The 22,904-nt window shown below is 33.2% G+C and overlaps 1 protein-coding gene across 2 annotated transcripts in view; it reads left to right on the top strand.

The window, feature by feature from the left end:
* LOC126736935 (anaphase-promoting complex subunit 11) overlaps nt 1-6,395 on the top strand; it is a 39,784-nt gene extending 33,389 nt beyond the window's left edge. Inside the window, exons 2-6 of one of the 2 annotated variants that reach the window (XM_050441598.1) lie at nt 3,551-5,284; nt 5,339-5,493; nt 5,550-5,717; nt 5,797-5,974; nt 6,034-6,395. In XM_050441598.1, the coding sequence (XP_050297555.1) occupies nt 3,551-5,284; nt 5,339-5,493; nt 5,550-5,717; nt 5,797-5,974; nt 6,034-6,191 (2,393 nt within the window). In that variant the 3' untranslated portion in view covers nt 6,192-6,395. The remainder of the gene's footprint in view (nt 1-3,550; nt 5,285-5,338; nt 5,494-5,549; nt 5,718-5,796; nt 5,975-6,033) is intronic. The other variant, XM_050441599.1, reaches the window with a different exon arrangement.
* Nucleotides 6,396-22,904: the final 16,509 nt, after the last annotated feature.

The following is a 22,904-nucleotide window of genomic DNA, read 5'->3' on the forward strand; positions in this document are numbered from 1 at the left end:
TAAAAAGATAGATAGATAAAAATAAATACTACTTACAAAACAAACACAACATAGGTATAACCATAACTTATAAATCCATAATATCCATTATTTTAAAATTAATTAAAGACAAATAAAAACACAACTTAAATACAATTGCCAATATCAAACAGTCGTTATAAATAACTCATATATAATATATAACGTCATAAATAACCACTAAAAAAAACCTTTTCTATACACCCAAAAATAAAAATACTTATTATTAATTACTATAGCACGCGTCCGCATCAAATGCCAAATGCAGATTGATCAAAAAACAAAACTGAAGATGTATTGCGGCCGACCAGATCAAGCGTGTCCATAAGCAATAACCCTCAACAGCATAATAAAATAGCTGGTCGACTTCGATAGACAAAAGCTCGAATGTCTTTCCCGCGAGTAAATTTTGCATACGTAATAGGCTGAATACTGATACGGCCGGACCTCTGTCACCTGCTTGATGCGTATATGGTTCGATTAGATGCTCCAAATTTCGGAAGACAAATATCAATGTGTCTTCCTGGGGCTCGCATACATTAATTGGGTGTCAGCCCTGCATTTTTATTTTAATTGGTGCGTCAGGCGGGGCTGAGATATTATAGATAGATAGATATAGCCGTTTAGATACTATATCATAATAGTAAGGAGAGCGACTACGTTCTGTGTTAATTTTTTTTAAATTTTAATTCAACAATTACATGAAATAATTACGTAATAAATTAATGACAAATAACTGGATAATTTTGGGTAGACAGTGTCTACCTTGTCTACTCGTACGCTTCGCCACTGCATACGAAATTGACGAACAACAAAGAAAAACACAAAGTTACGGTCTCACAACATGTAATAAAACGGGATACACGTGTTTCGCTCTAGTTGGAGCATGATCAGGTCTAAAATAAAAATATTACTTAAACAAAACCAAAATACTTACATAAAACAATCAAACCTTTGATATGTTAAATAGGAACCTCCATCCTGTGACACGTTATTGTAAGCAGCATTAAAATGTTTATTCAACAGTGCCAAAAAAATTAAATCGGTTGACGTATCAGCAAATAGTGAGCTAAAATGTCTGGTAATAATGAATATTTTATCGATGTCATACTTTGGTATATCAAATGCCTATCCTATTGTTTTTTTAAAAAGGTATTGTGTCTTTTATTGTTGAAATGAAAGCTGTATATACTGTGCAATAGAACTATAAAGATTTCAATTTTAAAATATATTTAATTTTATTCCAATCCATCTTCCAAGAAATGAGTTGTCTAAAAATTATTGGAGAGCAGAGTGTACGGTGATAGTCCATCTTGACAGTCAAAAAATTTGTAAATAAAAAATTACCTAACTGATTGAGCATCTATCTAGACTTTTTTTAGGTTGCTGGTTGATTTATATCGTCAAGGGATCAATGTGTTTTAACAGTATATTTTTAAGTTTATTGCTTCTAATAAGTTGTAAAAATTAAGTTATTATTGGAAATTTCAAGTGCACTACTATTTCTAGCATCATTTTATGCATTCTCTGGCTCATACTCAAATATTTCACCTAACCTGCTACTAAATCATTTAGAATATTAAAGATTATCCACTTTCATTCCGTTATTAAATAAATAGTATATGCAAGGCTGTCAAATTTATGTTGAATTATTTGTAGATGACATTTTAAGATTATCGCGACCTGGGAATCAATGGGTCAACTTGTAACACTAATAGCGAAACCCATCGGAGAAAAAATGTAGCACGAATGCGGAACTAGGGTAAAATTTACAAACCATTGGTAGCTTTTTCTAAAGCCAAATTTTATGTATATAATAGGAACGATCTCACAGAGATCGTTCCCCACTGGTGACATTTTACATTTTTATTTTTTTAAGCATATATTTTTATCTATGGTGGGAATTGTTAACTTAACCTAGCTTTTCTTTTGTTGTTAGTTGTAATGTGATCGGTGTAGGTCTAGGTAATGAGTTTTATAAGCGTTCTTTTTGTGAAAAATATCTTAATGTATTTTTTAGGCCTGATGATGCTCCGATAGGAGCGAATCACGTGTAGCTTTAAAAAAAAAATTTATATGGATTTGATGAGACCGTGTCTTTGTGTTTTTACCTTTGTTTTTTTTTCGTTTGGTCTCTTAGAGAAAAAATGGATGATACGTTTCTATTATTCTAATGAAGGTATTCTATTCATGTCCCATAGTGCCTGATAACACCCTCTTCGTGATAAAATTTGGCTTTCCGCCACTCTGAGTGAAAAATATATATCCAAATCCACCCATTTTGCAAAAAACCCGATCATTTTCGTTAGTTTTAACAAAAGCCGCTAAACTGCAGAATTACCTGAGTGTTCAATTCAAAATTTAAATTTTTTGAGATTCCTATGGTTCTTCGCTGAATATATCTTCACTAAATATATCTGTAAAGCGCAAATAAATAAAAACTTAATAACTTGGAAGGTTACTGTATCTTCCGGAACCATGGTGTGGCGGGTATATAATGAGTTCTAACTGCAAATTTCTTACAAAGATTGCTATTAAAGAATGTATATGCCGATTGGTGTACCCTTCGAGCTACATTCAGACCAAAGATTGAATTCTGAATCATACAAAGTTCTGGAAGACATAAACAAAGTTCTTTACCGCCTAAGGGTAAAGCTCGCTAAAGTCGTTAATTTTAACCGGCCTTATTATGGAGACGATGAAGATGCTGCGCTGTGGCAAATCTAACCTGAGTCGAATTTAAAATTCGATCAATTAAAGGCCCATCATTCTAATGGACGAGAGAGTAGGTACGGCGTAAACTGTAAAGTGCAGCAAGACCTGTTTACTGCTCCATCATAGCAGTGATGTAAGCGAGCATACCGCACGACATCTCAGGAGACGCGTAGAAGGTTAGCGAATATTCCAGAAGCCCGCGCCACCGGGAGACCAGTTCAAGTCGCGATATTTAAATCGATATAAATAGTAGTAAATAAATACAGTGTAAATAAATATTTTTAATAGTCTTAAATGATCGTGTTTAGTCCATACATGTAAAATAAATCAGCCTGACTATTATTGTGCATCGAGTGTTTTAATTTACACCTAAAGAGTGGTTAAAAACGCTACAATACATGTATCAAAAGTGCACATGATTTTGGAAAAACCGGCTAAAACGTAATAATTTTTTTACTTTACTAGGTAACTAACTTTTGAAATTAAATTTTTTTAAAATAAAAATAATTTTTTTTCACAATATTCTTATAATTACAAAATAGTTAATAACTTCTTATTTAAAAAAAATATTGTAAACAATGATTTTAATTAACCTACGTATTATACCTTTTACTAAAACTGCATTAAAACGCCAAAGTTGCATTAAGCTTTATGGAGGATTCTTATATTATTTCATCTTTATAGGGAGGATTTTTAGTGCATTGGATATTTTGTTACCAAATTCCCGTTTAATAAAAGGGCTTAAGTATAGGGTATGCTATCAGCAAGAATACAATACTTATAATCCCGTCCTAAAATTGCTAAGCCTTTCTTTCAGAAATTCTCGCAATGGCTTCACAGCACCGCACACACTTGATAAATGACCATGTTCGTTCCCCGTTCATCGCAGAACGCAGACGCAATCTCTTCCCTACAACCGATCATGATCTTGACATGGACTCCGGACTGGGTCATATGAGTCCCATACGATTTGAGAGCGATTCTGATTCTGAATCCAGAGCGCTCACTGGCAGCGAGACCCCTATGAGTGATAGAACTAATTGGTCTGAGTATATGTCACCTTTAAAACTCAGCCCTTTTACTGAAACAAATTTAAATTATACTCCAAGAAAGTATTCTCCTACTAGAGATCTTAAAACACCTCATGACACTTCTACGAAATCAGTGTTGCAAAAAGAACAAAAGGTTTTGTTAGAAGAATCAAAAAATCTTAAGAGGAAATATTGTCCGATATCTCCTGACGGTGACAAAAAACTTGTACCTGCAGCCAAGAACTCTAAAGTTAGAACTGCATTGTTTCAGCCAGCAAGTTCCGTAGATATTTCTGTGCCTCCTAAAAGCTTTTATTCGAAGAATCAAGAGGATATTTTAGAAAAAATTATTCGTCCTAAAGCAAAGTCAGTATTTATACCATTAAAAGTAAGCGTACACAAAATTTCAAATAAAAATGGAAGAAGATTGGGTCAAATCAACAATGGAGTGAGGCATAAGATTAAAAGACCCAAACAGAAAAAATATACAGTAGCACATAAAAAAATGATTGAAACTGGCTCCACGCTTAACGAATATATTCAGGACTTGTCCGAGCTAAAAAACAAGCAAAAGGAGCCTGCGAAGCAAACTATAAAATCTCCAGAAACAAATACGAATATAGAAATTGAAGATATTAAGGTGGTAAACTATTTTAAGCAATTAAATCAAGTTCTCACTGCCAAAAATCAAATTTCTACACCTATTAAATCTTTTAACGTGTTCGCAAAAGATAAAGAAAATATTGAAGCATTGAGTCCATTATCTGAAGTAGTTAAAACTAGAAAGTTTTTTAAGAGTACTAGGAACAAGTCTGTTATATCTAAACCTAGGACTTTTAAAACTCCTGGTCAGGCATCCAAAGGGCTTGATGAGGAACATAAAGTACTTATTGAAAAATGTCATCTCACAGGAGGTCTAAATTTCGATAGATTTAATCTTGATGTTGATTTTAAGGACGAAGATATCTCAGAGCCTCAGGCAAACATTGATAAAATTTTGTCGACTTTGACTGAACCAAGTCCAGTAAAGAACGATGTGCCAAGCAGTGACAATGTTAATTATGGTCAAGAAAGCTTTACCAATAGCAACATAGAAGCAAAAGAACTAATATCCAATTTAAATGAGTCCAACATAACATTACAAGCATCCAGCTCAATATTACATTCAGAACATTCGATCTTGTTACATGACGATAATTTTGGTAACTCAACGGAATTGACTACATTAGTTCTATCTCCAATATCTCACATGTGTGATGTAACATCCGGTCTGGCACTAAGCAGTCCCGTGGACAAACGGAGAGGCTTGGCCGCCATGCTGAATGTGTCCTCCAGGGTGTCAAAAATGTTGAGTTTTAACAGTGATTGTCATTCTGTAGATATGGAGGAGAAGCGAAAGAAATTGTTTCCGATTTTCTATAAAGGGACAAGCTCGGGCATTGAAACGAATAGGCAAGAAAGGGGAGGGAAGCGTGAAAGAAGCGGAGATATTGTTAAAAGGAGTGCTAAGAAGTTTAAAGGTAAGGACCAGTGTTTAGGAACTCTACTTTTTAATAAAATTATTTTATACCTAGGTTTAGATCCTGATCAAATGCTATTAGATGCTGGACAGAAAAAATTCGGCCTAACTTTGTGTAATGAGTGCAAGACGATGTACCATATGGGTGACCCTAACGATGAGACACAACATTTAAATTACCATAATGCTCACAATGTACTGAAGTTTTCTGTAAGTTGTTTCTGCAATTTAGGGTACTCCTTACGGCCTAATTTCTATAATTTTAGGGTTGGAAGAATGAGCATGTAGTGGCTAATTTTCAGAGTCAAGATCGCATCATTCGCGTTATGCCGACAGATTCCAAAATTTGGATAAAGAAAGTTAAAGATCTTATGCAGGTAGTTTTAAGAGACATGGGATGCTATGATATGGAATATGATCTTAATAATAGCCAGGTATTTATAATTATTGTAAAATACATTTTCTCACTCGCTAGTTTAAGTGACTTTTATTCTAGTAATTTTTTTTTCTTAGGTTTATCTTTACATTAAAAGCCGAACTATTGCTGGATGTGTTGTTGCGACATCACCAAAAGAAGGTGGCCATCGCATGCTTCCAACTATCGGTGGAATTTCTATGTGTTCTGAAGAATCGTATCCAATAAAGTGCGGGCTGACTTTTATGTGGGTTGCACAGAACTTCAGGAGGCAAGGTTAGTGTTGTGTAAGATATATTTTCAACATTGTAATGTTTTTTTCTTTTATGTATTAGGCATAGCTAGTGCCCTTGTGACTGCAGTAAAAAACAACTTCGTTTTTGGCCATATTTTATCGAATGATGACGTGGCTTTAACTTCACCAACTGAAGACGGAGCTGCGTTTGCCGAAAAATATTTTAACTCTGCAAATTATTTGGTTTATTATGTGTAAGGCAGAATCAGTATTATATCCTAGCCATATTTTTTACAGTATAGTTTCGTTTAATTTTTTCTTTAGTTTTATTTTTTAGTGTCAGTTTGCCATATATTTTTTTTTTAATATCAATGAGAGTACAATTTAATTTTAGTATGTTCTGTAATACTTTTGAAGTTTTATATTTTTGTTTGATATGTAAATAAAATTTGTAAAATATGACCTTTATGTGTTTGATAGATGTAATCCTTCGTATTAAGTTTTTTTTTAATGATTGTAGATGTGGGAAGAAAATCGAAATGTCTTGTTCAAAAATATTATTTAGCCTCACTACGACATTTATATATATGTTGCATACCTTACTTATAATAATTTAATTCGAGGAAAATAATAGATATTAATAAATAGCAAACAGCGTTTAAATAAAGGTAAGTTAATTAACTTCGTAACGCAAGTTCTCCGGTGCACATTTTATTCTAGAATGCTTATCACTTATCTGCATCTCCTCCTCCAGATCGCATCGCAGAGGATGTTCTCTCCAGATACTCAAATTTGCATAGAGGTTAATAATAAATATGTCGAAATAATGTCGAAAAAATGTGTTGATTTATATCAACTCTGGGCGGGCGACGCAGGCTCCTTATATACTCGGCAGACCATGCGAGTATCGTTAAGATTCGTTAACCTTACACGCACCTCCAGAGATCTGGGGCGGTGTGCCCGCTTGTCACGACGATAATTCCGGAACGATGGAGTACAACTGGTACTGGCGGCGTTGCCAATATCGTTACACTGTCCCCTCGGTAAGCTTATTTCGTCCCAAAATGATTCCACAGATGGTGGATGTCGGCAAAAGGATCTCCTCTTCTAGAAATAACAATCAACGCTTTTCTCTAGAGAACAATGTTGACTCCTCCTTTAGACATCACAAAGCGTCCCAAACATCCTTATAGGTTGGGTTCTGATGTGATGCCCCTTTGGTAACCAGATAGAAAATCTTTCTACCAGTCTCTTTATCGATTATCTTGAGTGCTCGCCCGACTCTGGAGTTAGACCGATATTGCTCCTGAATTTTTTCCGAACTTTATACGGAAAACCTCAGCTATTCCTCCAGGCATTTATAAAATTTTAGCCAAAAAATATGCCAGTACATACTTACATCACAGGTCACGTCTTATCGATTATTTGAGCCATGAATTCATCGAATGTCAAATCCTACTCTGGTTGCATTTGCCACAGCTCAGCGTCTTCGTGGTTTCCTTAAAAAGAAGCCAGGCGATTAATGTAAATGACTCGAGCTTTACCGTTCTGTATTCTGTAAAGAACATCGCTGATGGCTTCCAGCACTTTGTATGGCCCATCCCAGGATGTTTGAAGTGTCGGTGACAGACGCTTTTGTCTCTTAGGATCAAAGAGCCAAACCCGGTCACCGTTGTCCAAACTTAGGATTGCATGGCAGACGAAGTTTTTTGTGCCAGAAACTCTGTGCTTTCATGAATGGCTAATCGATAAGCCAGCAGCAATAATTGAAGAAACCTATCTCAGTCTCTTAAGTGGCTAGAAACTACTTTGGCCAAATACCGATTAAAGGTTCTATTCATTCGTTCCACTAATTCATCTGACTGCACGTGTAATGCAGCAGTCCTCGTTTTCTTAATATCAAGTGTCTTCCAGCTGTTCTGAAACAAGCTGAATTCACCCTTAGTCTGAATGAAGCTCCAAAGGTACACTACATCGACATATCCAGAGAATTCTTTTATTAAGGCATTGGCGATAGTAAAGGCTTTATGTTTTTCGACTTTCTTGAGCAATTCCGAAATCCGACAATTAGGCACAACGATTTGCCATCTTTCCTTTTTGCCACTGTGATCCACTATTTTCCATCAGTGCATTTTCCAAAATTAGTTCCATTGTGCCCAATATAATTTGACATTGGGACAGTACTTAACAACTTATGCTAACGTTGCAACGACGATAGTGGTTCTTAACAACTGAGCTCTTCTGCCCGCTGACAATTTTTAATGTCCTCAGGACAGAGCCTTCTTGATAGGGCATCTGCATTTACATGGATTCTCCCTGTAAATGCCACTTGGCCCTACGGATTTTTCAACTGAAGGAGCCAATTTGAAGCTGCATGAACAGTTCGCAGCAGAAACTTCCTCCTATAGAGATACTTGTACTCCATCGCTTTGACAACAGCTACTCTCGGCGATTGACGGAATAAATACACTCTAGCTTAGACCGGGTCTTACTAAAATTGCCAATGACTTTTTGACCATCCGGACTTAGTACAAGCACAGCTCCTATGCCCACATTGCAACCGTGTCCAGTACAGATTTTCCTTCAGGTAAGGGATAGCTCATGGTAGGTGCGCTTGTCAGAGCTTCTTATAGGTGACGAAGGCCTCCTGACAGTCTTGGAACTATTGGAATTTTCTCCTTCTGTGAGCATTGTCAATAGTTTTGCGAATTCGTTAAATGTTGGCAAATTCGTCCGGCATAGCTCATGCTTGTCTTTGGGAACTAGCCAATATTTGACAGTTTGACGGTAGTTTTTTTATGAGCATAACATTTTAACTTAATGTATTCAAATTTGAAATATTTTAGTATAATTTAATAAGTTTCCAAAGACTTAGATTAATGGTTATAAAAACAGAAAGCAAATGGGGTTTGGGCTTATAAGGAAAGGTAATCTCCACAAAAAAATACTTTTGACCCTGAAGAGTCCATACCTAGCAATTCAAGTTCAAAAACTACCTATGGATATAACAATGGATATTACTTAGAAGAAATCCCCCCATCCCTAGTACTAAGTCATTACCACTCCATCTATATCCCATTTAATTTTACAAAAATAAAAATATCATTAGCCCATATTTTCTCGAATGTTTTAATCTCAAATAATCTCTTAGATCATCGTAATAAATCTTTGCTTCAAACACAAGTTAATGATATAGGATATAAAATATAGATTTCTTTGTAACGTTCTTTCTTAATTATGAAAACTAGATATAGATGACTCTGTTGGTCAGATTAGTTTGAATGGCGGTTATCATAGTTTTTAGATCGTTTTGACTATTGTGTTGTAACGGTGCTTTTTAGATGTTATTGTTTTGAACCTAAGTGTATTATTTGTTATCTTACGATAGGATTTACTCGCTTAATTTTAACTGTACCGTTCTATATGTGCTTTTGTTTTGTTTTGACAAATCTCGTTTTTTAACAATGTAAGTACGCTTTAAAATTCGATTTTATTCAGCATTTTACCAATTTTTGATAAGCGTAGTATCTATGTAAATTGTGTCTGTTACTTTTAGTCCTCGACCTGATGATGCGATGATATTGTAATCGCGAAACCGGTCGTCATAATAAAAGGAATTTCTGGTGAAATAAGACCTTTAATTTCTACTGTGTTTGCTAGCAAATACCTATAAAAATACATCCCAGAACATGGACACCATTCTCCAAACTATTAATTCTGCGAGTCTGGCAGATTGTGTTCGACGTTACGAGAGGCTAATGGTAAAAAAGACATGTAAGAATACAAGTATATACTTCAACAACCAGTGCCTGAAGTGGAAACTTACCCCCAAGTATATACATATCAAGCTCAACCAACAAAGGTTATCTAACAGGAACAGCCGCTTATTAAATACACTGAGAGGTAATTTTATAAGAGAAGAGATTAGAAAAAGTTATATTATCATTAATAATATAGACATTCAACTTAAATGTATTTATGATAGACTAAGAACAGGGCTATCTTTTCAAGAACTCAATAATACTTTAGGAAATATTTCTTGTAAAATGCAACACTTAAAAAACACAAAAATTGTATCTTTACAAAGAAAACTTAGTAAACTAAAACAAGAAAAACAGATTGCTTTCAACAGACCTTCGATAGAACAATTTGATGTTATACATAAATTTCATAAACCTTGTCTTAACTTTTCTAATACAACTTTTAATGATAAAGAATTAGCACTTTTATCTAGGGGTTTGAAATACAGACCGGTCATCCATAATAAAAAAGAAGCCTTACAAAATTTAGAAATGTTAACAGTGGAAACTGAAACGGTTCTACAGAATATAGAAGCAGATAATATAAATCAAATTAGAGCCCAGTGTAGTAACATTTTAAGAACTGAGTTAAAGTCAATTAAAAATGCACCTAATAAAACTGAAGGTGATTTCAATTCTACACTAATTAAATCTATAAAAAATAAATTACAAAATTCAAACTTAACCCTGACAAAAGCTGACAAAGGAAACTGTGTTGTTATCTTAAATAAAAATGACTATGACACTAAAGTGACTCAATTTATCCAAGAAAATAATTTTCGAAAACAGAGTGCAAGATTACCATCATTTATCAAAAAAGTGAATGACACCTTAAAATTTTGTACAAATTTAATCAATCCTCAATTAAGATATTTTCTTTCAGCTAACAACACAAATGTTCCTAAACTTTATGGCCTTCTTAAAGTTCATAAATCAAATATACCTGCTTCAATGCCCATAAGACCGGTGGTAGCATACACTAACTCTCCAACATATAAATTAGCTAAATGGCTTAATAATCACTTAATTACTACTATAGATTGTCACTTTCCCTACACTATAAAAAATAATATTCAACTTGTGGACAAAATCAAAGATATCATTATCCCTGAAAATGCCTTTTTTATCTCTCTAGATGTAACAAATCTCTTTACTAACATTCCTATATTCGAGGTAGTGGATATTATTAAAAACAAATTATTTAATTCTACATTGACCAATATCGAAACACAAGAAATAATAAATATCCTAGAAATTTGCTTAAAACAAAATTTCTTTAATTTTGATAATGAAACCTATATACAAGAGGATGGCCTAGCCATGGGATCTCCATTATCCCCCCTCTTAGCTGATACATTTATGAATCACTTCGAAAGTAATAATATTTTGAATAACAACCCCTACCTATCTAATATACTGTATTATTATAGATATGTAGATGACTGCATTTTACTATGGAATGGCAATAAACAAAATCTTAGTGATTTTCTATCATTCATTAATAACATTCATCCAAAAATAAAATTTACATAAGAAGTGGAAATCAATAAAACCATAACCTTTTTAGACTTACTTATTAAAAACGTAAATAATAAACATGATTTTGAGATATATAGAAAACCTAGCCACACTGGAATAATCATACACAATGAGTCATTCCATCCTTTTTCACATAAAGTAGCAGCTTTAAATAGTTATGTAAATAGAGCACTACAGATTCCTCAAACAACTGAAAGCAGGGATAGAGAGTTGAATATTATCAAACAAATTGCCAAAACTCATAATTTTTCTCCCAATTTAGTAGACAAAATAAAAATAAAAAATAAATTTCTATTACGTAATGCGTTCCAAAATGTCTACATACCACATCAAACAATATTAAGTAATCAGCCAGTAAATAAGTTCATTTCACTTACATACAATGGAGCAGTTTCTTATAAAATCCAACGAGTTCTAACTTCTTTAAATGTTAAGGTTGCCTTTAAATCGAGCAATTCATTAGGTAACTTATTGATTAATAATAAAGACAAAACGGATCCGTTATCTTGTAAAGGAATTTATAAGCTTTATTGTGAGTGTGGTTATTTTTATGTAGGTAGAACGAAGCGTAGTTTTAAAGCTCGGTTTAGCGAACATGACCGATGCATTAGACAAAACAATCCTGAGTCATTATTTGCTAAGCATATTATGGAGACCGGTCACCCATCGAATCTACTAGATAATTACAAGATCTTACATAGAGTTCAGGACAACATAAATCTAAATAATCTTGAATTACTCGAGAATAAAAGATCTCTCAAAAAAGAATATGATAAATCTCTTAATATTCAGATTAACATTCCTGAAACTAATTTAATTAATATTTTATTTGAATAACTCTTCCCTCCCTTTCCGGTTAATTTATTTTAATAAAAACCCCGTTGTTTTCTTAATATAAACTGGTAGAGACATCTGTTTAACAGTTTTTAAAAAATATTTTAAAGTTACTGTGGGTACCGCTATCTAGTACCCATTCGGTTATAGGATATAAAATATAGATTTCTTTGTAACGTTCTTTCTTAATTATGAAAACTAGATATAGATGACTCTGTTGGTCAGATTAGTTTGAATGGCGGTTATCATAGTTTTTAGATCGTTTTGTCTATTGTGTTGTAACGGTGCTTTTTAGATGTTATTGTTTTGAACCTAAGTGTATTATTTGTTATCTTACGATAGGATTTACTCGCTTAATTTTAACTGTACCGTTCTATATGTGCTTTTGTTTTGTTTTGACAAATCTCGTTTTTTAACAATGTAAGTACGCTTTAAAACTCGATTTTATTCAGCATTTTACCAATTTTTGATAAGCGTAGTATCTATGTAAATTGTGTCTGTTACTTTTAGTCCTCGACCTGATGATGCGATGATATTGTAATCGCGAAACCGGTCGTCATAATAAAAGGAATTTCTGGTGAAATAAGACCTTTAATTTCTACTGTGTTTGCTAGCAAATACCTATAAAAATACATCCCAGAACATGGACACCATTCTCCAAACTACAAGTTAATGACCTAGTAAAACTACTTAATAAGATATGACACCTATGCAAAATTAAATCATTACGAACCTGATAATGTCAGTCTTAGCAAATTACATCGGAACAGGTATCAAATTTATCACCGGAAAGCTAGACAACAACGACCTTAACAACATTATCTATAATTTACAAATTCTTAAAAATAATGAAATAATAAAATCCATGCACAAGATTAACGAACTCAGTTCATTTGCAGGAAATATTATGAGACAATTCGAAGAAAATGTAAAGATTGTTAATGAAAACTCTTATCGCATTCGTACTGAATTTTATAATTTAAAAAACGATATAAAATTTATTATATTATTACAAAATCAGTTTAAACAGCTTTCTAACTTAAATGACTACCTAGAGAAATTACTTCGTATGATCTCATTTGCACATTTAGAAACACTAGATTTGGAAATACTTACCCTAAAAGACATTATACAAATAATACCAACTTATCCATAAATATATAACTTCGACATCTTACTAACCCTAAGAAGATGTAAGCTTTGAAGATATAGAAATTAAGCAACAAAAATTATATATAATAATTATTGTTTTATTTTTAACATTTTGTATTTTAGTTTTAGGCATTTATTTGTATCAAAAAAATAGGTTAGATAAAACAATTCCTGTAAAACTTTTACAAAAGTTAATGACCGAGGACGTTGAAAACTCTAAAGGTGGAGGAGTGATATCCACAAACCATAAGAATAAAGTCGAATGATCATATTAATAGTAAAAATAATATGAAATAATTACAGGTAACATTACGCCAGTGTCAAAGCTAGTAGCTGTTCGTCTAATCGTTATCATTTAATTTTAAGATTTTAATATAAGAATATCGTGTGTATATTTTAGTAAATAATAAAAGTTTTTTAAAAGGAAGTTCGCAGGCTTGCGTACTTAATTCGCTTCTTAATTAAGGGATAAGGGAATCTATACAAACAATAATTATTGATATAAATTTTTTGGGGTTGAGAAGCACTATATTTCTTAGTATTAGTTTTAATTTATTTAATATTAATGTATATGAGACAGTTAGACATCCAAACCAAATAAAAATGCAGAAATGAATAAATTATCAAAAGAGCGAATAGATTTGCAAAAAATACAGTGAAGAACGTAAAGATGAGACTGCACGGATATTTTTTTAAATTGATTTTTGATTAGTTTGTGATTATTTTTCTGGAAAAAAAATTCGAGGGAGGTTATGTTTACGCCAATAACTTTTTTGTTTATTGTATTTCCTCTTGGGCAAATGTTTGCCCTTTATAAACGTTTTCAGAGCGAAATTAATTTGTATTTTCTTACGTTCTAGATCTCATCCTAAAAATGTATGAGATCGGATTTAGACTCAAAACGTTTTCAAAACTTAGACAAATGGGTGTTTTGATGGTATAGGTCAGACTTCAAAACGAAATCAATATCGATGAAAGGTATAGCTAATCTTTAAAGTTTAGACTCTGACAGCGGTTAGACATGATGTCATGATAGATGATAAGATAAATGATTTTCTCAAAGACAAGACAAATCAGTTAATGTCAACAACGTCATTTCTGTCGGCTCCTGTCAATTTTGCCAAGCAATATGGCCGACATACGATTCCGATTTTCACCAAGCTTCATACATGTGCTGTCGAACAGTCCCGTGTAAAATATATATTTGTGTTCTGTGCGTGTAAATGCATATACGTTCTGAATCGGGCCATCATATGACCATATGACGTATCCGCGTGGTTTTTAAGCTGATGGCGGCAATTACTAAATCGGGTCGGAACCGACTTTTTAATTTCCAATATTAGAGGCTTAAAATGGGTCGAAATGATCAAGAAATGGTATTGACGATATCCAGAAACTTTTAATTTTCCGAATATGCATATCTTTATGCTTTTAATGCATATCTTTTATGGAATGCTCTTTATTAGGACGAGAAAATTCACTGTGTGATGACGTTTTACAGATTTACATTTTCAAGGGCAGTGGGTGGAAAAAGAACAACTATATAATTATGCTTATGAATGGACCATGAAAACGAATTAGGTTCATTTTGCATAATGAGTATGAGTGGGAGTAGGATAGTAGTATCGGAAAAGGATGCTGATGTCTGGCGCATCGAGTTCTGTTTTGAACTTGAACTCGTAACGTAATGCACTGATACGGGCCGTTTAATTAATTATTTATTTATATTACAGGGATAAAACTTTTTAATGAATTATTAGGATAATTATACTAAAAATAAATATTAACAAATATACCGGTTGCTATAAGAGCATCTTTTGACATATTCAGTTCTTTTCCGTCATTTCCTGTTTAACCGGACACACAACACTAACTTTCTTATTTTAAATCAATCATTTCTTATTTTTAATCACAATAATCACTTTATTTTAAGACACTTAGGATATTATTATGTATTCGATACAAAATAATATTCTAAAATATCATTATTCTGCATTTGCTTTTTTTTTGTTTAATACTTATAGAAAAAATCAATTTTTTAGAGTTTAAAATGAGGTGCATTAAATGCTTTGAAAGTTTTAATTTTTAATCAAGTAATCAGGGAAAAATAGTTTTCATTGCATTTTATGACTTAAATCTTTTATACGCTCATTTAAAATGTCTTAAAAACCATTAATTTTGGCATTTAAATTAAATTTTCTTAATAGCACGTTATTGGAAACAATCACTTTTGAAATAAGGTTTTCTTAATTTTCCCAATAATTTAGTATAAATATTTTTAAATCGGTGTATAAATCAGCCCATAAGAAGAAAAAAATTAAGTAATATAAATAAACGCATTTAGTTAATAGAAATAGCATAGAAGCCTTTGACTTCTTGACTAAGAGACTTCGTTTTGACGTGTTCTTAAATTATTTTTCTATTGACATAATACATGACATCTTGTCAAGTTACTATTTGTCATTCCAATAAATTTTCCGCAGTTTTTGAACCAATTCTGGTGATTTTTAATATTTGAACCATTTACTGACTTCTGTATTTCTGAGTTAATTAATAAAATACAATAAATATTTTTTTCTGTGATTACTTTATCAAAAATTAAAATTTTTAATGCATTTAGGGCATCTTATTTCAACATTTTAAACATTTTATCTACAAGTGTAAAATAAAAAGTAGTAAATGCGGTATCATTATTCTGAGAATAATATTTTCTATCAAAATACATAATAATATACCAGTTGTCCCATTTAAAATAAAAATGTTTGTGTCACTTCCTGTTAAACCGGAAGTAACAAAATATAATAGAATATGTCAAAAGATGCTCCAATGTCCATTCTATCGATATACAGTTCATATTTCAGTTATTTAGCTTTAAAAGTAAAAAAGTTATTGAAAAGTATTTAAGTGTTCCCTTTTTCCTGTGTCACCCGGTATGTTTGTAATATAAAAGAGGTTGTTAAGATTTAGATTTATGTCGCGTGATTATCAAAACTTTCTTCCTATAATACTCTATTTCAGAAATGTATAGAGCAATTAAACCTCATTAGGTATGCAAAAGCGCTATACCCGGTAACCCACCAATATTTTATGCCACTGTACCTTAATTAGGTATTAGCATAGATGTATATAGCTCCGCACTATAGCTGCTCTGTGGTATAAGGTTCAATGTAAAATTCTTTCTTTTCCTCGAATGCAAGTAGTGCCACCCGGTTTTGGGTCAATTTATGAGTTTTGCCAATTGTTATCCACTGATAAATATTGAAAACAGTTCGCCAAAGGCGTTGGCAACTGGAACTTGCTTTTTTTATGAGACTTAATATTATATGTTACCTTATGATTTATGTAAATGCTATTTTATTTAAAAAAAAAATAGTAAAAAATGTAATATAATACGTATGCACAGGGTATCCCAAATTCTTGGGTCAACATAGGGAATTGGTAAACTTTTAGAGATACAGGGTTGGTTGGGTTGGTTAAATTAGTAAAAAGTTGCGCAACATCATGCATAATAAAATGCCTGCCCCATGTTGGCCGACGAATTTGGGACACCCTGTACATGGTATAATATATACAAAGATATAAAAGTGTCCCAAAGAAAGTTTATAGATATCTTTTAGATCTATATTACAAAAATATTTTTAGGTATACAGGGAGCCTTATAACGGAATCGTGAATAAAAGATACTTTTGTTTAAATGGAATAATATATTTTATTCACAAATTTATTGAACCTAATATGGAGAGCAAAATGGTTGAAAATTACACTTTTGGATCTGGAACTTTTTGCACAGAGTGTATAACAATTAAATTATGATAGATGATCTTCGTCATCTGACGAACTGTCATCACCTCTTGACATTATAATTAAAGGGTCGACTGTCTGACCGATCAGGTTGTCAAGATCCTACATTTTGTCCTCTTGCTTAATTACATGCTGGAATGCTTTTCGCTAATTCTCTGGTGTCGCTTCCGTAGTTGCTTGATCATACAGTAGCTTAACATCTTTCATTTTAAAAGTCGTATTTTGTCTTGCTACAAATACTTTTACCTGCGGCTATATCAGTTCTATAGGATTTAGTTCGCAATGATATAGCGGTAAGCGTAGTACAGGTATATTATATTTATCGGCGTATTTCATGAAACGAGTTTTGTGTAAGTTTGCTATGGCAGTTCTTTTTTTATCAAATTTGCTTCAAACGCAATACCTTTTGCAGTCAACAAATCGATAATTTCTTGCTTTCTCTAACATGAAGTTGGCGTCTTCTCTATTCGCCGTGAATGATAGCTTGCGTCATCCATAACCACCACCGAATTAGCCGGAAGAAATTTTATCATTTCACCAAAATAGTCTTCGAAAACGTCTGAGTTCATGTCTTCATAATAATCTCCTATGCGAGTCGACTCAAAGGTTCTTCTTTTAAAAATCCCTCTTCGCTTCCAATATGTGTGATTATTAGGCTTTTTCCTTTTCTCGAAGGCACTTTAATATCCGTGGACAGGCCTTCTATAAAAACTTGGCGAGCACTGGTTATATTTTTGTCTTGCCACATTTTTTGGACTATATAACCTTCGTTAATTCACGTCCCATCAAGATAAAAAAACTTTCTTTTGCTCCCTGCGGTACTGCTTGATACTTCTCAAGTATTTTCGTCTCCAGCAAACAATTTCATCGCTCTCCAGTAAAAGTGCTTTGCAGTTATGCTGTTTTCGGACAAAATCCATATTCTAGTTATAGTTGATAGTTTTCTACTTATCAACGGAATACTGTCGTCTCGGCCAAGCTCCATCAAAATTTTGTCTAGGGTGGGTATTTCTTTTTTAAAATAAAAAGAGTGAAATTTTCTTCGAATTATACATTTAGTATTTTCACAGCCGACTTTACTCAAGCCGCGAATTGATAACATCGGCAACATTGCATTCAATCCATTTTCATTTCAGTTCTCATGGGACTTAATGGGGATCGCTTGAATTCCTCTTTTAAATTTGATTATTATTAAATTATTTAATTAAATTAAGGCTGTTTTATAGCAAAATAGGGGTATCCGGGGTTTCAAATTGCCTCCAGCTAGCCCACGAGAGTGGTGTGGGTAAATTTTACTGAATATGTATCTATAAGCGCCACTTGCTTTGCTACCTTCAAAATTTTGCCCTAATATGGCCCTGAACCGAAAGCAGGAAATATCTCTAGATAATAATTTAAACCACAACTAATTTAGGTCAGCAAAAGGAACTATTAAAAGTTATCCGTAAATTCAGCTTTAGTATATTGACAAATAACCTAATCTCTAAATATCAAAGTTTAAATTGCTTTATTTGACCACAGATATCGAATCATCCTGAATAAAATCAATAACACCGGACCTGCTCTCGATTCCTCAAAAACAAATAATTATTGTAAACTGTTTTAAATGTCCTACGTATTTTGTTAAAACTATATAATTATTTGTGTTCTGTGGTTTAAATGTGAATGTGCCAAAGGCTAAACAAAGAAATTGATACTAATCATATGAAATCTACAAGTTCACTAGAATTAAGCAATTCATAAAAGTTAAATAAAGTGATAAAAACCAGCGGTTTATGGATGAATAAATACGGTACAATTTATAATATACCTCGCATATACGTATACACTCAGTTCCCAACAAAGATTACAGCAACAAGGTGCCTCAAAAATTAAAGTAAAACTAGTAAATATATATGCAATAAATTATTCAATGAGTATTAACAATGGCAAAAATAATGTATGTGACCCTTGTTTTGCACTTCTAAATGGTTATATTATTCCGTGATACCTGTGGTCCTTGTTCTCGCCCTGATTGATGACTAGATGGTCATGGCCATTTATTGGTAAAGTCTCTGGAACAGGAAAAAATGGATCTTTCACTCAAAATGGACAAATCGACGGATTTAAATAAGGACCTAATTACCAACATTCACGGTATAGAAAAGGAGAGTCTTGCATATAAACATCAAATTTCTTTGCTACAAAGAGATGTTGATGAGTATTCTTCTATTAATGAAGAGATTGCTGATATTTTCTAAAACCTGGTTGCTTGACTCGTGATTTGGTACTAACTGCTTCAGCTCTTGCTTCCAATTTTACCAAGAACGATTTGGTGATCTTGTGGATGAAAGGAACAAATTCTCCTACATCTATTATTAACGCTTTTATCATTCCCTGTAAAAACACTACTTTCCTCGTTATGACAAGCCCTTGTTTTGGACCAAGTTGCAGTGTTGTATATAATAGCAATCTGTCATTATATAAAGCTTTCTATAAAAACAATATTGACCTAAGTCGAATACTTGAGTGCAATTATGCTAATCATTTTGCTGATTTGGCTTGTATAAAAAAATAAAAAAATATTTTCTAAACCCACTGCATAATTCTAAGCATAACTAAATAGATCACCTAATTTTGTGGAAAGCGTGGGCACTGCGTCTGAGCGTGTGACTGATTCTGACTCTTTTTTATAGATGAGACCGTAAAGGTTGAAGCTCCCTTTCATTCAACTGCAATATCAAAATTAAAGCATTGTAGTGCATTTTTATTAAATATTCAATCCCTTCGGATTAAGGTGGATAAGCTTCAACTTCTGATTGCTAATTTTAACTTTCCTGACATTGTTATATTAACAGCCTTGGCTTAGACCTAATGAATGTGTTTGTATTGATAAGTATGTACCACTGTCAGTTTATTATAGACAAAACTCTCTGCATGGAGGGACTGCTGTTCTAATTAGGAGACATTTTCAAAACTTTTTCTGTACTGTTGATAAGTTTGGTGATGCCTCAGTTGAACGGGTTTTTGAGTGTTCGGTGTGTTTTTGTAAATTGTTTAATATGTACGTTATTTCTATACAGGGTGTCCGGAAAAAGGAGGCCAATCCGCCGGCCACATATAAAGTGGACCAAAATAATGCGACTTTCGTTATGTCATTTTTTAATTGAGCGCTCGGTATTCAATATACAGGGGGTCAAAATGAGAAATATAAAATCGTTTTTTTTTAATAAGTCGAGTGTTTCATAAGATATTCAATTAAAACTTGGTGTGAGGGGGTTTTTTGAAACGAGAAATTGAAATCCGTTCACGGATTTGCTATACCTCGCAGAGGGCGCCACCTGCGGTATATTGCATGTGTTAAAAATGCCAAAACTTTTTTGTACACCTGTATAATAAAGTTCTAGTAAAAAATTCTAATTAATCAATCTTTTCTTGTAAAAAAAGTATTCTTAGTAAATGTCGGCTTGAGAATCCGCTTATTAGATATCCTAATTTTAAAATCTAGATACATTTTAACAAGTTAACAAAATAAACGTAAATAATTTTTTCTAAATTAATGCTAAATTACTTATTATAATAAAATCATAAGATATTCACCCTAAATTATTTGTTCAACGTGACCTCCATTTGTTTGTATACACATATGAGCCCTCTTTATTAATGAAAATCTAAGGCTTTGAAAAATATTTGGTTTCAACCTGAAATACTCTCCAGCTGCAAGGATTATTTCCCTTAAATGATCCTCGTTTAAAATCGGAACCATATACACAAAGTTTTTCATACATCCCCAGACTGAAAAATCCTAAGATGTAAGGTCGGGCGAACGAGGTGGCCACGGAACAGGAGTATCTTAACCCCTACCAATCCAGCGATTAGAAAATACTTTATGTAAATAAGTCCTAACATTTATGGCAAAATGAGCCAGAGCACCATCGAGTTGAAACCAAGGATTTTATCTTAAATTTAGAGGCAAATCATCAAGCAAATCAGGCAGTATTTCTTGTAGAAACAACAGAAATAATTCACCAGTCAAATTACCTGGTAAAATGACAGATCCTAAAAGAAAGTTATCCACAGCACCTGCTGCCTTGATGATGTGTCTCAACTATGGCCCTAGGATTCTCTTTAGCCAATATGTGTGCGTTATGGATATTTGTCATGCCGTTTCTCGTGAACGTGGCCTCGTCAGTAAACAGAATCGCCCTTATAAAATCCACATTTCTATTATTCATTTCACATAACCATCTACAAAAGGCAAGCCTTGCCTCGGGATCGTCGTGTAAAAGACCCTGTACTTTTTGAAGATGAATTGGATAAAGTTGTTGACTCCATAAAATATGATGTGTCTCGGTTTTCCTAATATTTCCCACCCGTTCAGCCAAAACCCTAGTACTAATGTTTGGTGATTCTTCGACAATTCTAAAAATTTCTTCCCCTTGCCCTGATTGCATCGCACGAGATCCGCAGCAATTACCCTTCCGTCTTCTTCTGAAACTTCCAGTCTCCCTTAGGCAGTTAATCAAATTAAAAAATATTTTCTTTTGGGATGAAATATGTTTGGGAATGTCTGGGTATAGCGTCTAGCGGCTAAACTAGCATTGGAGTTACATTTTCCTAGTTAAGAATTGACAGGTATTTACCGTTTACAATAATATCTAAAACTTGCCAAACATCAAAAACATATCCGCGATTTCCGGAAAAGGGTACATTTCTTGGTCTATAAGCCATTATGGTTTTATAAGTTGTAAGAAAACACACCAAATACAAATATGTAATTAAAAAACGTAGATTTATTTTAGGAGTATTTGAGAAGCTTGTAAAGAGCGTCCGAAGCATTTAAATTTGTTACTTTGACAGTACGTAGAAAGTTACTGGATCCGGGAGGTCAGCCAATTTGTTTAGAAAGAAGTATCTAGATTTTAAAATTAAGATATCTAATAAACGGATTCTCAGGCCGACATTTACTAAGAATACTTTTTTTACAAGAAAAGATTGGATAATTAGAATTTTTTACTAGAACTTTATTATACAGGGGTACAAAATAGTTTTGGTATTTTTAACACATGCAATATACCGCAGGTGGCGCCCTCTGCAAGGTATAGCAAATCCGTGAACGGATTTCAGTTTCTCGTTCCAAAAAACCCCCTCATACCAAATTTTAATTTAATATCTTATGAAACACTCGACTTATAAAAAAAAAACGATTCTATATTTACCACTTTGACGCCTTGTATATTGAATACCGAGCGCCCATTTAAAAAATGACATAACGAAAGTCGCATTATTTTGGTCCATTCTATTTGTGGCCGGCGGATTGGCCTCCCTTTTCCGGACACCCTGTATACCGCCCGCCCTCTGGGGATATCAGTGTGTTTCTTGACAGGTTAGATTGTCTTCTGTCCTAGCTCCCTATTCACTCGCGTGTTATCTTGGCTGGAGATTTTAATATTAATTATTCAGAAGCTTCCTTACCACAAAGAATTTCTCTTGATGGATATATCGGATCACGACGGGGTGTATGTCCAATTCCCTGGTGACTTTAAAAACAAATCTGGCCGCCGCATTGGGAAAGTATTTGGTGGGAATAATTTGAATTTATTTTCTCAATCCATTTCGTCTTTTAACTGGAATACAATTCAGGCTGCTCCATAACCATTTTCTTCCTTTTATTATACATTACGTGATAAAATAAATATCTGCTTTCCCTTGGTTAGACTTAAATCCAAGAGACGAAAACCATGGATCACCGCGGGACTAAAAACATCTGCCCAAAATTTGCGATGCTTAGCAAGACTTTTCAAATCTATTGACAATCAATTCATCAGGTCTTATTTTTAGGATTATCGGAAAATTTATAGGCGTC

This window comes from Anthonomus grandis, chromosome 5 (assembly GCF_022605725.1).
Source record: "Anthonomus grandis grandis chromosome 5, icAntGran1.3, whole genome shotgun sequence".
Classification (NCBI taxonomy): Eukaryota; Metazoa; Arthropoda; class Insecta; order Coleoptera; family Curculionidae; genus Anthonomus; species Anthonomus grandis.